The sequence below is a fragment of the Epinephelus fuscoguttatus genome, linkage group LG4 (genome assembly GCF_011397635.1).
Source record: "Epinephelus fuscoguttatus linkage group LG4, E.fuscoguttatus.final_Chr_v1".
NCBI classification, from domain to species: domain Eukaryota; kingdom Metazoa; phylum Chordata; class Actinopteri; order Perciformes; family Serranidae; genus Epinephelus; species Epinephelus fuscoguttatus.
This window is the reverse complement of record NC_064755.1, coordinates 36,376,511-36,394,767: the sequence shown is the minus strand read 5'-3', so window position 1 is coordinate 36,394,767 and position 18,257 is coordinate 36,376,511. Positions and strand designations below refer to the sequence as shown.

Sequence of the window (18,257 nt, the reverse complement as noted above, 5' to 3'; positions counted from 1 at the left end):
AGGGCGACTGATTTATTGATTTAGTAGATAAACAGTGCCAATAGGACATTTAACAAATATTGCTGTCAGTAGAACTTGACTCTGAGAGTGGCCGATGGCTACGCAGCCTTGACCAGTTACGTGGGGACGTAGCCTACGTCACTGACCGCAGCTGAAGAGGGGAGGGTGTTGTTAAATGTTCAGTGGGTACAGCTTCAAAGAAATTAGGTCCAGTCTGCTGTGTGACTGCATCTAAGTGTAGTGTTCTTCATTTTAACATGTATTTACATGAAGGTTTTGCCTGCACTGCAACAGCTGGTCCAGCACTGTAGCACTATAGCAAAGGTGTATGAGTCAGTGTCACTGCTTCCTATTTCAGATTAAAAGCACTTGTGTAAAACAAAAAAAGAAAGCCCTCCAGAATCACACACAAGCCCTTTTTAAATAGGAATTGTGCAAATTTGCAGGAAAGCCCAATCAGTCTTCGTTCAGCATTGGCAGTATAAAAACAAAATCAGGGAGTGCGGCAAAATGTCGCCTACCTTTTACCTACTTGGAAGGCGGTAATGCATTTACAAGCTGGTTGCCAACTGCCAGAAAACGTAGAAGAAGAAGAATGCGAAACTTGTTTTGTTTCTGGTTCTGCGGAAAACTCGCGTGAGTTCGTAGTTTTCACCAAAGTCTGTACATTTAATGGAAACGCAGAGGATTTGTATTTCTTTTAATGCGCATTTCCCAATGATTCAAATCACTTTTGGATGGAAACATAGCTATTGAGAGAGTATATTTAGTGTTTTCAAAAATACAAAGATAGTACTCTAAAGTAAAAAAATTAAAAGTAATTGAACTATATATTTCATATACAAGAAACAGGAATACTGCTAATCTTTGATCACTGTTTTGCATGGAGGTTCCATATGCGAAGTTAAGGTAATGTCATTGTGCATCTGAAAATCGTAGGTTGACTTTGAGGAAAAACATTTGCTCAAAAAATTCATATCAGGTTTTTTTTTTACCGATAGTTTGATGTTCAGTTAATTAATTGATCTCAATCATCATCTCTAATGCACAAAGTCAGTTTAATAAACAATATGAAACACAGTGAAAGAGCTAATTTTAACATAAGAGTCCTCTTAGATCAGGTTAGTATTTAAAAACATTTTTCTGGCATTGCAGCCAAACTAAAGAGGTTAGAATAGTTCTCACACAGCAAACATAATATTCTGACCAACACTCTGTCCCTATATTTCCAATGTGTATGCTAACTGCGTGGATGAATAAATGAATATCCAGCAAAACCCTTCACACACAGCAAGTAAGCAAACAGGTGTCAAATGTCCACATTAACATAGGGCTGCACGATTATGGCCAAAATGATAATGAAGATTATTTCTCACAATTATTTATTGTTTTTAGGGACAAAATATTTTTATTGTACTTTAATATTTAAATAATACAGCACTGCTGTCACTTAATGATGTGCTGTATTCCTGCTAATGTAGTAATTTGCATCAGAATAAGACTTTAAAATTAGATTCTTCTTCACCTGAATTCAGTCCATCTCCAATGGATGCATATCTGCAGCGTCACTGTGATGGATGTCTGAGATGATGCTAGATAAGGACCGCTGCACCAGTGTCTAAATGACAAAAAGTCATTCACTCTATCAGATACATGAAATCAGCAACGCTATATATTTTTCTACATTTCCTCCGCCCTACACACCTAGAATAAAACAGATATATAATTAATCAGCTAATCAAAACCCAAAACAAACACTTTATTAGATAAAGTTATCTTGAAAAAAACCATTAAAACAAGACTTGCAAGGAGCATGAGATCTTTTTATATCTGACAAATGATGTAAGCATTCAGAGAACATTCAGGTGTCACTCTCCAGACACCGTTTTCTAACAGCATGGTGCAGCCTGTATCTTGGATGGATTTGTCTGGCTGCCCTTCTTCCCATTTGGTAAACGTCAGAGATTGGTTTTTCATATCAGAGTCAAAATTCCCCACTGCCTTTTTATTGTTGATGTTGATCCAGGCTGTTTTGTTAAATGTCCCCAAAGAACTGAGTCAGTACTCTGTTCTCCTCCTCATTCTGGGGCAAAGCCAGCTCTAAGCCTTGTTGGAAGCAGAACTCAACAGCCCTGGAAAAGGTGCCCCTCTCCTTGTTGGACACAAAGTTCTTCTGATGAACTTTCCGGAAAAAGTCATAGTTTATAACTGAAAACAGAAAACAGCATGCAGAAAATTAGGAATGAAATAGCAAGTGAACACAAGTTTTAACAAACCAGGAAGTGTCAGCTTTGACCCTCTGACTCTCAATCTCCGCTCAAAAATTTGACGCAAAATATGAAATGTTTTATGTGACAAACTAATCTTAACTCAGTTTTCACTTACTAGGTTCTCGAAGCTGTCAACATTAGTTATATGTTGACAAGTGGCCCTATATTGGGGCTTCTGAGTAGGTTTTTGACATTGAATGTGACTTGCTTTATTTTTGTAAAGTGGGATAAAGTGGTACATGTCCTCCATCTCATCTTCTATGTTTCAAACCATCACCGTCTAGGGTGCAGTCCTACAGCACACTGATGTTAAGAGATGCTCAGTAGAGTTCTCAATTTCAGCCCGAGCCCGAGCCCAAGCCCGACCCGAATAAGCCCGACGGGTCGCCAACTAATTAAGTTAACTGGGGCGGGCTGAGTTGGGCTCGGACAGCAGAGAGAGAGAGAGAGAGGGGGAAAAAAAAAGTGTCTGTCAGAGAAGCGCACTGTGTGAGGGTGCGACAGCAGCACTAACACACAATGCTGCTGTCCATGGTTCTCACTTCTGAGCAGCCTGTGAGGAAGAAAATATGCATGTCTGTTAAGATTATTCCAAATCCATTCATTATTCAATGTTATGTTGTTGATGTTTGAAGGTTATAGTTACCGTTTTTAATAAAGTGTTCGAGTTGAAGTTGGAAGGTATCGTCTGCTGTGTGTGTGTGTAAGGGGGATGATAATAGGACTATAATAATTAAGCAAGAAGAATATGCGAATTATAAAAATAAAGAATGCTGAATTCCATTCTGATGAAAAAAATAATACTAAAACAAGATATGCTGCTGTGAAGTGTGAGCAAAGTTCAGTCGGTCAGTCAGCGTTCAGGTGCAGGAAAAGTGTTGAGAGCGGCTCATTAAATGCAGTGGCACAGCACTACATGATGCGCAATGGTTGCTCTTCCCCACGCTGACGTTGAAGCCTGTCTGTCTGGTAATATTATTTTGGGACATGTATGATTGGTTGACTTTAAGTAATTAAAGATACTGTATTTGAGCCAGGGAAGCCAGACTACTGAGGCGCACAGGGGGAGCATCATTTTTCCCCCCCTTCCATTTAAAAAAAAAAACAAAAAACTTGGGTTCAGTCGGGCTCGGACCCAGTGATGTACGTGATGATGTTGGCCCGGTTTCGGGCTTCAAGTCCCTCGGGTCATTTCGGTTTCGGTTTGAATTTTTGGACCCGTTGAGAACTCTAATGCTCAGCACTTAGCTAACATGATGACACCTGAGCCAGTTGAATTCACCAGCAATGAGATGCTATTGAAAACGCAGAAAAGGCTATTTAGATGACCATGTGTTTCTATTATTTTGTCACATGTGCTCTTTAGGCAGTTATTTAATATGTTTTGTCTTCCTCTGACACACCAAACTAACATCAAAGAACTATTGGCGTTGAAGGCCGACTGATGCGTTACCGTAGCTTGCCTTTGTTTTGGCCAAAAATTTGCACTTGAACACACCACAAAGACTACAGCCAATGGCCAACTGGCACATAGAGGAAATAACTCTATATTGACAGGACAGATTCAACATGCTGAATTAGCTGAAAAAGGGCCAACAAGGGCCCACTATTGCCAACTATGTGGGACACACCAAAACAAGGGCAACAGACACTCACTGACGATCCAACATTGATCGACAGCTGACCGCGTTGTGTGTCAAGGTGCTTAAAATCACACTCTTTATTTGCTCAAAACAAAGCGGGGAAAAAATACAATGAATGTGCAAAATTATGCACTCCATTAAAACATAAATGCCTGTCTATCCTCATCCAAATGAGATTAATGAAGTGCAGTATGGCAGAATTTCACTGAAAATATTTTGCTTATTGTTCCTTTTTAAGAGCAATGCCAGTCCAAGAAAACTGTCTCTTGAACATAGGGCTGGGCGATAAATCAATTTTATTGATTAAATCGAATTTGTAGTTTAGGCCGATTTGTTTTAATGAAAATTGAGTTACTCTTTAAAATCTGCCACCGCCGCTCCACGCTAGGCTCCCGTAGTTCAGAGTGGGCTCACCCGCTCGCCCGGCATTTGACACACAAACAACGTGGCAGTGAGTGGGGAAGAACTCGTTCTCAAGAAAGGGAACGAGTTCTTCAGCACTTGTGTGCTCGTCTGTGTGTGTGCGCATCAGGGCCGAACTCCGCTGTACGCAACACAGAGAGCAGAGGAGGATTTTAGACGCGCACCGTGTAGGGACAGAAATGACATGCCGTTGTGTAAATAAGATAAATAAGTGTTGACAACGCCAAGCTGGCAGACCCCCGAACTGTAGTAGACCTCCGAAGACCATTAGCTCCTTTAGCTTGTGTTAGCTCGTTGTGGCAACAACACATAAACAAAGGGACTTCGTCTGCGTTAAAGAACGGCACTTTATTTTCAGCACTGCATGGATGATGCACAGCCTCTGTCATCAGTGTCTGACTTTTACATAGAGGGAAATAACTCAAAAACAGTATGCAGAACTGCGTAGTCTTCTTCACTGTGGCTGCTCGATGTAAACAACATAACACATGCCTCACTTTTTTCCTGGGGCGCATCCGTCTGACGTCACACACACCACACCCGGCACACTAACGTCTCATACCTCCTACATTAACTACACACATACACAGCTCCACACACACACACACAAGCCACACACATCAGGCTCAGCCTGTAACATAAGGCTATTTAGTTTGTTTAATAAAAGGATAAGGTATAGACCTGTTCTATAGGAAAGGTAACCTTAAATGACTTCTGTTGTGATCCAATATGATGGTAGGGGAAACACTGCCGTATGATAAGAAAGGGGTCCGGTGGAAAGCGATCACAGGTGCAGTTGCCATGTATATTGCAAGAGATGTGGTGCCCATATATAGGCTACCGTGGAAAAGCCAGGGTTTATTCACATGCTGAAAGTTTTGGACTCCAGGTATGTGCTACCAGGCCGCAATTTTTTTTTTTTAAAACTAGGAGGGGAAAAAATCGATTTAAATAGTGAATCGGATTTTTTTTTTTTTTTTTTTAGGCCATATCACCCAGCCCTAATTGAACAGTTGCAAATAATCACCATCCACATGCATTCATTTCCTGTAACTATCCCTTGTATTCATTAAAAAGGATACTTACCCAGCTCTAACTTAGAAGTGCTCTTCTTTAAGGCTTCAAGGTCTGGGCTAATTGAGCCAAAGAGAGCTGGATGAAACGGATTAAGTTACCAATATTACTATTAGTACTAAAATGATTTAAACAATCTCTAAACAGTATGTTTATATTCTCTAATAACTAAATCACCTTGTTTACACAGAGTATCCCCAGTTGGTCCAGTTGATCTACCTGCTCCAGGATATCCAGTTCCACCCCTTGGTCCAATTGCACCAGGTGCTCCAACATTTCCAACGTCCCCTAGACATCAAACATCACTAAAAGTTGATAGCCTCACTCGCAGCTTAGCGTGGACACACTAGAGAGAACTTGTAAATCATCTTCACAAAAGGCAGCATGTTTTAGTATAACATTTATGTACTTGCATTTGAGAGACAAGCTATATTGTGAGTACTTTCTAAGTTGACGGTGCAGCAGAGAAGCTGCTCGAAACATACAATGGTGGAGCATTAATTATTGCAGTTAAATGATCTGAAACCTTTTCATTTTAAAAATGTATCATTAAACAGTATATGAATTGCATACTGAACACTAGGCCAGCATAATTATCCCATTATGAGCATAAGCAACTGCAGATAGTTACAGCCTGACGGGCAACCCCAGGTTTAAATCTAGGGTATGGAAGCATTTCGGGTTCAATGGAGCTGAAGGGAAAGGGGATCTGGACAAAACAGTGTGCAAGTCAATCCATCTTTGTATTTAATTATGGATCATTACAAATGCATTATGCTATGTTTTAAAAGTAGCAAATAGTCACACAGCGAGAAATGAGTCATGTATAGAAATCAAAAGCTTGGATGCAGCAAGATTTATCATTAATTGTTTAATAATCGAATCGTAGCCCTCTGAATCATAACCGAATCTTGAGGTGCCTGGAGATTCCCACCCCTGCTATGGGTGGAGCTTCTCTGCCTTGCCTAAAGGGAGGTTTAATTTTAGACAGAAATAACTGGAGTCCGGTCACTATTCAGATGGAGTATTGGTAAAACAAAAGGTGCTACTGATATGTTCTGGATTTTAAAGAGAGAACATTTTCTGCTGTGTGTGTATGGGCGTCTGAGAGTGATTTAGTGGTGCACGTGTGCAATCAATGAGTGAGTCAGTGGTGCAGGAGTGTTCTTGTGTGTGTGCGAGCCTAACATAATAATGTGAATGAAGCTTAGACTTAAACAAACTGACTGCAGCATTTTATTTTCTGTGGGTCACTAGTATTTTCTTTAGCAAAACTTGGCTGATACACATTTTCACACTATACACTGCCAGGTAATGTTACCCACTACATTGATTGCTCTTAATCAGCCATTATAAAAGCCATAATACACGTATGCTCTTTACATGCCTTATGAGTCTCAGCTAACAATCACTGATTAAGGTTAAATGCACTTGAATGTGGCATTTAACTAGACTTGCACCGATTACAATTTTTTGGGCCGATACCGATTTCATTTTTTTTCAAACCACTTTACAGCACACAATATATTGCAATATTTTCTGTCTTTCCTTTATTAGAACATTTTAACCAAGATACAACCAACTTTTCAATAATCATCTCTAACAAACAAACAAAAACAGTGACACAGGTTAAGAAACATTTTCCTTTTTGCTCAAATATAACTTTAGGTACGGTATTAAAATAAATAAGTAAAAAAGGCATTCATAAATAAAAACAGATAAATAAAATAATAATTCTTGGTGTATAGCATTTGTGGGTAATTTCTTGAATACACAAAAAAGTAAAAATATCTCCTGTGGAAAATTCACACAGGTCTTCAGGACGCGCCCGCAAGTAAGTGTGCGGACATGCGCATCTTTGGCACGCGGACACGCGCCTCATCAGTTTCAAGCGGCACCGTGCAGCAATGAGAGCTCCACAGTTCAGTTTAACACAGACAATTAACAACTTTCTTCTCTCTTTTGATGTGTGTGCGTGAATGATTAAGGTGAGCAGCCGCCCATGTTTCACTTCCTCACATCGCCCAAACCGTGAGTTGCACATGTGCGTGTGCTGCTAATGTTACACAATGTCAATCACGCGATGCACCAGGAATTTAAATCGGCATATTTTAGACTGACCGGCTGGTCGCAGGTCACGACCGATCACGTGAAAACCGGCCCGATTCCGAGCACTGCCGATAAGTCTGGCAATTAACGCTATCTTTGTTGTGTTGGGTCTGCTCGGCATACACTGGATGTCTTCTCCTTAGATCTTGTAGTATTGAGGATGTGCAGTTGTGGTAAGCTAACTCCGTTTTGCAGTGTACACACTAGGGATGTCCCGATCCAGCTTTTTCCACTTCCGATCCGATACTGATATTACAGCCTTGAGTTTTGGCTGATACCGATCCGATCCAAGCGAGTATTATACATATTCACTTATTTTGTTGTCAGTTATGTTAGAAAAGGTTTGATCAAGCAATATTACTCTAACAAGAACAACTACTTAATCGGATTAGTTAGAATGATCCACAATAGTTGGTATGAGAAACTGACCTGTTTATTGTTAACAGGGTTCAATAAACAAATTTTAAACTTGAACATTAACATTAAATAAAAATATAGCTGGTTTGCTTTGGCTGCTTTGGCCCCTTAATAAACAGAAAATAAATCAACACAAGAAATCTTTAAAATGTCTAATATTGAAATTAAAACAGCAGCAAGAGTCCACACACTTGTGCTTTGGCCCCCTAATAAATAAATAAAAAGATAAACACCACAAGACATTGTTGACATTTAACAAACAATGCAGGCTTTCCTTTTCAGTTATTCTAGTAGTGTCAGTGCAAGCCTGGTGCTGCTGTTTCCTGGGACCAACAGAGGGGACAAAAAACCACACACAATATTGTACAACTGTTTAAACAAGCAATAGTCCATCCATGGCTCCAGTTTCACTAATTGTGCCCAAAACAATGCCATCAGTGCTCTTTACTTAAACAGTAAGAGTGTAAACCAAATAAAAATATCACTCTCAAAAAACCAGAGCAGAAAACAAATAGTCAGTTAACTAAGTTGACCACTACTCTTCCTACCCTCTGTGTGTGTCTGCGGTCTGCATGCTGGCCTGGTGGATTGATAGTAAGAGCTGGAGCGGATCACTAGAATAGACTGCTTGAATTGCGGCGCGCTGGGCTGGTCAGAAAACCTGGATCGGACCCCATGAAAAACTGGATCAGAGTTCTTGGATCGGCATTTTTCCATGCAGTCTGATCTGATGCCGATGCACGTTTTTTGCTAATATCAGTGGCCGATACCGAGCCGAATATCGGATCGGGACATCCCTTGTACACACTGAACTATGTTGTGTTTTTGTTTTAAATTGTCATGATCCCACGTTCTTTACGCTTTCTGTCGTTTCCTTTTGGCATGTCTGCTCTTTATTTCTCTCGCTTTTTTCTTGTCCCTCTTCCTCCATTGTTTTGCAGTCCACGCTTCACAACTATGCTACAGCTGCATAGGCTATCAAAAGTGCAAGTAACATAAGGGCGTTGTGTCCACAAAAATAACCTTCCATGTGAAACGCAGTGCACTGTATAGTTGTACTGGATTTAATGAAGCCTCGAGGCTTTTTAGTAATGGAATTACTTAAATTACGCACTGACTTGTTTTAGCCCTATTACCTACCCACCTTTTTGACCAGGAGATCCAGGAAAACCATATTTCCCTGGTGGCCCAGGTCGCCCAGGAGGTCCTTCATCTCCTTTGGGACCAGGAGGACCTGGAAGCTGACTGTAACCAATAGGAACCATCAGGCAGAGGATCCAGAATAGGAGACACATCCTCATTGTCTATATGCAGAGCTAAAATTTAGATTAAATATGGTTAAGGAGTTTTCCATTCATAGGCTGCATCAGGAATATTATCTTGTCATAATTTTCAACAATCATGTCAAAGTGAGCAAAGTCAGAAGAGTTTCCAGCTTGATGTAACAGGAATGGAATTTTCTGTGCAATTATATAGAAAAGTTATTCAGAAAATGAGGTATCAATGATGTTAATCAAGCTCCAAACAACACCAACAGAAAGAAACTCACTTATGAACGAGGAGAACTGCTGGATGTGCTGCCTCTGTGCTGCTTCCAAACAAAAATAGCTGAGAAGAAGTTCAGTCAAAAATATGTGAGAATCATACCAGAGGAAATGAAAAGCAGGTGAAGAATCTTTTTATGGGATATGACACAGAAAAGAGAAGTCCCAAAACCTCCCTCTTTTTAACCAATAGTCTGAATGGTTGCCAAGGTCAGTGTTGACATATGTATTTAAAACACATATCTAGGCAAACATGATTAAGTTCTTGATTGAAAAACATTTTAGATAGGTTTTACATAATTTTTCCTTTCAATGTCAGTTCAAAGTTGCATGACAAGTCTGTGAAATGCCTTTTTTTAGAGGCCATAGGGATGACAGTTGTGAGCATGAGGAATACTCGACTATAGCAGCATGCTATCATTGGCATGTACCTATAGCTTTCATTTCAGTATTGCTGTTACAGTATGGAATAATATATACAGAGTTGATTAACTTGACACAGTTTTGACTTGTAATCATATCACTGAACTCTACTGTGTGTGTGTGTGTGTGTGTGTGTGTGTGTGTGTGTGTGAGAAAGAGTGATAAAAAGCACAATGCAGTGAATCATCATCATCATCATTCCCATGATGATGATGATGTTTTCAAAGGAATCTACTCAATATAACCATCTTTGTGCTGGTACTGGTCACAGATGTATCATATTAAAGGGGAACACCACCTGAATTAAGAATTTTAATATATTATTTCTATGGCCAAGAAAAGTTCAATCAATATTTGTGAATATGAGCTGCTGTCTCTAAAAGCCAGAAACCAGAGAAGTAAGTCTTAAAACTTGTGATGTCATAGGGTATAAAGTCTGGAGCTGCTCTATAGACAATGAATGGGAGCCTGATTTTGTTGTCCCAGAGAATGTTTGTTTTCTGTTTTTAATTCCTGAATGAGCTTTGTTCTATTGTAGTGTTCTCAGCTCTGAGTAAAAACACTGTGCCCCGCTGGGCACTTTGAGAGTGTCCAGGGGTTTCGTTTATAAAACAGTACGTAGGATTTATACTAAAAATGTTCATACAGACAAAAGCCAAAAATGGCATGCACCAAAAACTATTTAACAATTTCTACAATTAGGCTTCCACCTCACCATCTATGTCGCCAATTTCCTGTCTCCAAAATGTTTGTAAGCATGGGTCAGAGTCTCTCCCATCAAGTCTGTTTTTATAGATCAGAAAGTTTGCGTGGGAAGTTGTGTTCACCTCTTTCAAACCTTGTTTTGTGTGTATGCAATGTTTTAAAAAATGAGACCCTAGATGATTTCATAGTCTGTCGTCGATCTGAAAGATTTGTCATTTAGTACTTCTTAGATGCCATCTGCTTTAGTTATACTAAAGGCGTTGTATGTAAGAATGTGGCCAAAACGGTTACTGCACTCAAATTCAAAATACTGCCGCGAGTCATGTCCGTCCCCCCTCCCCTACAGATTTGAGGTTGCTGGACAGCGGCACGCTGGAGACTGATTTGTTTGCCCACGGGCGGCTGCCGTGGCAGGGCTGCGTCGCCGCATCCTTGATCTTTGGTTTTCGTGGACCGTTCAAGCAAGTCCGGCTTCTCTGCTGCTAACGCTGCTGCCGGGATACAGCTCATGAGGAGCCGGCTGCTAATGCTATGTACCGGGACACTGCGAATGCTGTTTGCCGTGCTGCTGTAGCTCAGTCGTAACTGTAACTGATGCTGAGACTCTACTGACTGCGTGACTGGTAGATGGCGGTGGGTGGCGCAACAGGCCAAAACACAAATTCAAAACGTAAACATGATTTGGGGACCGTAAATTTTTTTTTTTAAATGCGAATATTCTGGCTGTACTATTGTTGTCGGTGAGATCAGTATGTTATATGAACATTATTCCTTAGTCTCTGTGGCATATTAGGAGGATTTTATGACTATTTACTTTATATTTCTTACATATAGCTCCTTTAATGTCCGGATTGTTATTTTGCCAATCTTGTTAAAATCAAATAATTTGCCAGGAGTCTTGAATAAATGAAATGAGACTATTTCATTGCCATACACTTTATTGTGACACACTGAATGCCTTCAGAATTCACCATTGTTTCTATACATATATCATATTGTTGCTTTAACTCCTTTATATATAGGAATACATCTTTGCAGCAGAAATAATGCAGTGCCAATGATGCAATTATACATGTCTGTAGTAGTGACAAGGATCTGAGATAATCGTTTTGGGGAAATTCAACATGTGAAAGTTATTATTTCTAGGAGCAATTGTTTCTCATCTTGGATACAAGAACTTTCTATATCTGACAAATGATGTAAGCATTCAGAGAGCATTCAGGTGTCACTTTCCAGACACCGTTTTCTGACAGCATAATGCAGCCTGTATCCTGGATGGACTTGTCTGGCTGCCCTTCTCCCCATTTGGTAAAGGCCAGATGTTGGTTTTTCATATCAGCCTCAAACTTCCCCACTGCTTTATTGCTGACGTTGATCCAGGTGTTCTCGTTACTTTCCACAAACACTTGAGTCAGTATGTTGTTCTCTTCCTCGTTCTGGGGCAAAGCCAGCTCAAAGTATTTCTGACCAACGCTGCGGACAAAGTCGTAGTTTATAGCTGAAAATAAAGAGAACAACATGCAACACATCAGGAATAAATGAAGCAGTGATAACACACTTTCTACACTCAAAACTGTGTTGTCATGTTGGCCCTTGAGCTCTGCTCAGATGTCTTTTGCATAACACATTCATTTCACGTGTGTTCCACTGACATTAAAATATCAGACTCTCTTTTAGCCTCATACACAGGTGAAAAACAGTCTTTTTTCTGGCTTTGATGTTCAAAAGAAAAACATGTTGAAATATCTGCAGTTCCCCCCCTCCACAATAATGATGCAGTTTGTATGTAAATGCATTAAGATTGAGGAAATATTGCAGCATTTCACGAAAAATATTTCTCATTGCTCCTTTCTCAGACAACATCCTCCCTGAATAAAAGATGCATTTGAAACAAATATACTGAGGCAATATTAAAAGCACAACATTAGCATGAACACAACTTATTTCAACAAGAAATCAAACACAGCAGTGTCTCATTAACAACTATAACTAATCTCTTTCCACATGTTCTCATTCCTTGTAACACTCCCTTGTAATGATTGAATAGGATACTTACTCAGCTTGGACTTCGCAAGGCTCTTCTTTAAGGTTTCAAGTTCCTCCATAATAGGGCCAAAGATATCTGGATGAAACAGATTAAGTTTAGTTACCAAACGGGTAGTAAGTTGGATCTGAGTCCACACTGTCACATGTGCACCTTCTACAAATGAAAAGTTTCATCTTCACTTCTTGCACAAGTTAATTTGTCTTTTTTTTCCTTCTCTGAATACGCTGAATGTTGAGTAAACCAGAACTGACTCAATTTTCACTCTTTTCTCACATGTATGCACTGAGACCAAAGTGTCTCAGACTAAATGTAGTTTGAATAATTAATTGATTAAACTAACAAAACTACAAAAAAACCATGGACAAAGTATTCATCAGTAAAAGTAAGCATTAGTTAAAACCAAGTGGCAACCTCCAAGGCTGAAGAATAAAGCCAATGCAGATGTGCCAAAATCTGCAGTTCCTTGACTGGCCACTTGAGGCTGATTCCAAAACAGGGGAAATCCCCACAGACTCGCGTGTTAAAATGCTCAACTGTACAGCAGTAATAAACATGTTAACAGCCTAGTACAAAAAACGGTTTGGAAGTTATGCATATTTTAGGGCAGGACCACTCGACTAACAGGCTGTCTGCAAGGTGTTGCTACAGTCTGTGAGACCACAAGTTTTAGTCCCAGTACAGGTTAAACTCCAAAAATACTGGACAAGTCAGTGGCATCTTTCATTAGACTCTCTGTGCATGGACATCACCCACATCTTTCCAATTTTATGCCCAGTTTGTAACACAAGCTTTCTGGTAAACATCTGAAATCTCAAGCCTAGATTATCCTGATTACATTGCCAGTTAATTTCTCAGACATGAAACCGTTGTCACAGGTGATGTTGTTCTTACCTTGATGAGTACACTGATCCTGCTGAGTGAAATCGACCCTTTTAAATTGCATTGTGTGTAAGACTTAGAAATTATGGGCTCAGAGCTTAAAAGAGTTGAAAAAATATCACTCAGACATAGCCTCAACAAAAATAAATACCTAAAAAAAAAAAAGAGTATTATAGTGAACTTGGACGCGGTGTATGTGTCCACTCCTAGTGTATCTATTGACATCTCCTAAACAATGAGTGAGTCTGTGTGTATTGAGATTTCTTTGTGTATCAGTGAAGACTGAACCTTGCTCAGGTTGTACAATTGCTGCATCCTACATTTTATTAAATGACAAACAGCAGTTACTCAGTTGGTGAAAATAATTTGATACAATAAACAGTGTCTATGCTTTAAAATACACTGAACAAAAATATAAACGCACCACTTTTGTTTTTGCTTCCATTTTTCATGAGCTGAACTCAAAGATCTAAAACATTTTCTATCCACACTAAAGACCATTTCCTCACAAATATTGTTCACAAATCTGTCTAAATCTGTGTTAGTGAGCACTTCTCCTTTGCCGAGATAATCCATCCCACCTCACAGGTGTGGCATATCAAGATGCTGATTAGACAGCATGAATATTGCACAGGTGTGCCTTAGGCTGGCCACAATAAAAGGTCACTCTGAAATGTGCAGTTTTGCTTTATTGGGGGGGGGTCGTCAGAAAACCAGTCAGTATCTGGTGTGACCACCATTTGCCTCACGCAGTGCAACGCATCTCCTTCGCATAGAGTTGATCAGGTTGTTGATTGCGGCCTGTGGAATGTTGGTCCACTCCTCTTCAATGGCTGCGCGAAGTTGCTGGATATTGGCAGGAACTGGAACATGCTGTCGTATACGCCGATCCAGAGCATCCCAAACATGCTCAATGGGTGACATGTCCAGCGAGTATGCTGGCCATGCAAGAACTGGGATGTTTTCAGCTTCCAGGAATTGTGTACAGATCCTTGCAACATGGGGCCGTGCATTATCATGCTGCAACATGAGGTGATGGTCGAATGGCACAACAATGGGCCTCAGGATCTCCACGATATCTCTGTGCATTCAAAATGCCATCAATAAAATGCACCTGTGTTCGTTGTCCATAACATCGCCTGCCCATACCATAACCCCACCGCCACCATGGGCCACTCGATCCACAGCGTTGACATCAGCAAACCGCCCCACACGACGCCTCACATGCTATCTGCCATCTGCCTGAACAGTGAAAACTGGGATTCATCCATGAAGAGAACACCTCTCCAACGTGCCAGACGCCATCGAATGTGGGCATTTGCCCACTCAAGTTGGTTACGACAACGAACTGCAGTCAGGTCGAGGCGCCCGATGAGGACGGCGAGCATGCAGATGAGCTTCCTGAGAGGGTTTCTGACAGTTTGTGCAGAAATTCTTTGGTTATGCAAACCGATTGTTGCAGCAGCTGTCCGGGTGGCTGGTCTCACCTCGATCTTGGAGGTGAACATGCTGGATGTGGAGGTCCTGGGCTGGTGTGGTTACACGTGGTCTGTGGTTGTGAGGCCGGTTGGATGTACTGCCAAACTGTCTGAAACGCCTTTGGAGATGGCTTATGGTAGAGAAATGAACATTCAATTCACAGGCAACAGCTCTGGTGGACATTCCTGCAATCAGCATGCCAATTGCACGCTCCCTCAAAACTTGCGACATCTGTGGCATTGTGCGGTGTGATAAAACTGCACATTTCAGAGTGGTCTTTTATTGTGGCCAGCCTAAGGCACACCTGTGAAATATTCATGCTGTCTAATCAGCATCTTGATATGCCACACCTGTGAGGTGGGATGGATTATTGCGGCAAAGGAGAAGTGCTCACTAACACAGATTTAGACAGATTTGTGAACAATATTTGTGAGGAAATGGTCTTTTGTGTGTATAGAAAATGTTTAAGATCTTTGAGTTCAGCTCATGAAAAATGAGAGCAAAAACAAAAGTGGTGCGTTTATATTTTTGTTCAGTGTATATAAAATATTAAACCTCGTCCACAGAATGCAGCAGGTCCAGCAGGTCCAGTCATTCCAGGAAGTCCAGCAGGTCCACGAAATCCAGTCATTCCACGAGGTCCAACAGGTCCAACAGGTCCAACAGGTCCAGCAGGTCCACGTGGTCCAGCAGGTCCAGATGGTCCAGGTGGTCCAGGTGATCCAGGAACTCCTGTTGGGAAGAGCAGGGAAGGTATGGAGCTAGAACAGTGATATTAAGTTTTGGCATTGAAAACAAAACTTGAACTGAAAAAAAAGGAAACACTCTGCACCGGTGATAGCCGTGGCCAGAGGCATTATGTTTTCGGGTTGTCCGTCTGTCCCACCCATGTTAAGCAATTTCTTAAGAACACCTCAAGGGAGTTTCTTCAAATTTGGCACAAATGTCCAGTTGGACTGAATGATTTACTGATTCGTTTTTGGTGGCCGTTGGTCAAACGTCAAGGTCACTGTAACCATATCTGTCTCATTCTTGTGAACATAGAGTCTCAAGGACGCCTAAGGGGAATTTCTTCATATTTGGTACAGAGGTCCACTGAGACTCAACAATCATCTGATTAGATTTTGGGTGTCAGGGGTCAAAGGTTGATGTCAAATCAAATCAACTTTATTGATCCTTTCCAGGAAATTGATTTGTTGCTGCAGCAACGACACCTTAGCCACAACTACATGCAACCAAAAAGGACAACACAATACTTGTTCAATGCACCACAGAAAAAATCACTAAGAAAATACTAAAATACCAGGCATGATAGTTAAAAGTAATTAATGATCAAATATCTTAAAACCACAGACATACTAGGTGATAAATAAATAAATAACTAAAGTGCAGTACATTACAGTGCATTAAAATTTCTGATGGCAGCCGGAATGAAGGACCTCCTGTAGCGCTCGGTCCTGCACCTCAGCGCCATCAGCCTGTGGGAGAAGGTGCTCAGATTAATAACCCCCAGGGCATGAAGGGGGTGTGAGGGGTTGGAGATGATCATTCTCAATTTTTTGAGAGAGCGGTTTCTCTCCAACCCACTGCACTGTATCCAGCTCAGCTCCAGTAATGGAGCTGGCTTTCCTGATCATTTTTTAAAGCTGGGATGAGGAAACAGTTAGAGCTCGGGACAGAACAGGGTAGCACACCGGCTGGGGCAGGCTGGCCTGGTGCGGGTCCGTCAAATCTATTAAAGAACCTATTCAGTTCATCCGGTAGGTCCTGGTCACCCTCCGGTAGGGAACCACCCTTCCCCTTCATGCCCGTGATGTTCCTCATCCCAGCCCAGACCTCCTTCACCCACCCCCGCTGCAGCTGGCTCTCTAGTTTTAGTCTGTATGCCTCCTTGTCCCCCCTAATCTTCACCCTCAGTTCCCTTTGTATTTCTTTAGCTTTTCCCCTGTCCCCCTCCCTGAATGCTCTTTTTTGTTATTTAAAAGGACCTTTAGGCTGGTGGTCACCCAGGGTTTATTCTTGGGGAAGCATCGAATGTTCCTGGCGGGCACGATTACATTCATGCAGAAATTGATGTAATCAGTAACACATCCAGTTAGTCCATCAATATCCTCCCCATACTCATTATAAAAAAACCTCCCCGTCAGTTGACTCCAGACAGTCCTGAAGTGCTTCCTCTGTCTCCACAGACCAGCATTTAGACTGTCCGATGGTGATGGGCAATCTCTTCACTGCTGGGACGTATGTGGGGGAGAGATGAACCATGTCATGGTCCGAACGACCAAGAGGGGGCAGCGCTGCACATTTGTATGTATTCACATACAGGAGGTCCAATGTTCTGTCGCTCCGTGTGCTGCAGTTCACAAACTGTTTAAAAGTGGGCAAAGTCTTGGAGAGAGAGACATGGTTAAAATCGCCAGATAGTACGAAGAATGCATCTGGATGTAAGGGCATGTCTTCATGACCTTACAGTATCTCACACAAGTGAGTACACCCCTCCCATTTTTTGAAATATTTTATTATATCTTTTCATGGGACAACACTATAGAAATGACACTTTGATATAACTTAAAGCAGTCAGTGTACAGCTGTATAGTAGTATAGATTTACTGATTAGAATTTTGTCGTTAAAGGTCAAGGTCACTGTGACCTCACAAAATATGTTTTTAGCCATAAGTCAAGGATTTATATGCTAATTATGACAAAACTTAACACAAATGTCAAATAGGATAAAATAATAGTAATGAAACATTTGGTCAGATACTGAAGTGGTGACTCTAATTTTGCGTGCCCACCTTGAAACTGTGCTGATTGTATAGTTCTTCTGTGTGTGAAGCATCTATGTTTTCTCAGACATGGATGTAAACTGTAAGAGAAACTTAACTGGTGCACAGAGGCATTAAACCGTGGGGTAGTAATTCTAGTTTTTTCACTTTTTCTGTCACAGTTTAACAGATCCAGTCTTAAACCTCCCAAGCTGCTCACAGACCGATAATTATAAATCTGTATAATAACTTTTATGATTACATCAATATGGAGCAGCTGACGATGTTGCCAAGCAAGGGTAAACACTCTAGCTCTTGAGGCTAACTTTACTACTGTTGACAGATATTTAAACTGATGGTTAAAGTTTTACCTCCAGTTTTTTCTGAAGAGTAGACTTTTTATAGATGTTTTTCTCATGCAGACTGTTTTGGTCTTCTGCGTTTGTTTTTCTCACCTCAAAGCATTGTTAACATTACAG

The 18,257-nt window shown here is 40.9% G+C and overlaps 2 protein-coding genes across 2 annotated transcripts in view; both read right to left on the bottom strand.

Moving 5' to 3' along the window:
• Positions 1 to 1,802: 1,802 nt before the first annotated feature.
• Positions 1,803 to 9,524, bottom strand: LOC125887277 (pulmonary surfactant-associated protein D-like). Its single transcript, XM_049573973.1, is given in 6 exon segments — positions 1,803 to 2,037; positions 2,039 to 2,208; positions 5,423 to 5,488; positions 5,588 to 5,698; positions 9,081 to 9,252; positions 9,486 to 9,524. Coding segments are annotated over 5 exon segments (717 nt in total). The 5' UTR covers positions 9,238 to 9,252; positions 9,486 to 9,524; the 3' UTR covers positions 1,803 to 1,824.
• Positions 9,525 to 11,537: 2,013 nt separating this feature from the next.
• LOC125887280 (pulmonary surfactant-associated protein D-like) overlaps positions 11,538 to 18,257 on the bottom strand; it is a 31,926-nt gene continuing 25,206 nt past the window's right edge. Inside the window, exons 4-6 of the mRNA XM_049573979.1 lie at positions 15,569 to 15,745; positions 12,665 to 12,730; positions 11,538 to 12,106 (exon numbers count right to left, since the gene is read on the bottom strand). Coding sequence (XP_049429936.1) covers positions 11,790 to 12,106; positions 12,665 to 12,730; positions 15,569 to 15,745 — 560 coding nt within the window. The 3' untranslated portion in view covers positions 11,538 to 11,789. The remainder of the gene's footprint in view (positions 12,107 to 12,664; positions 12,731 to 15,568; positions 15,746 to 18,257) is intronic.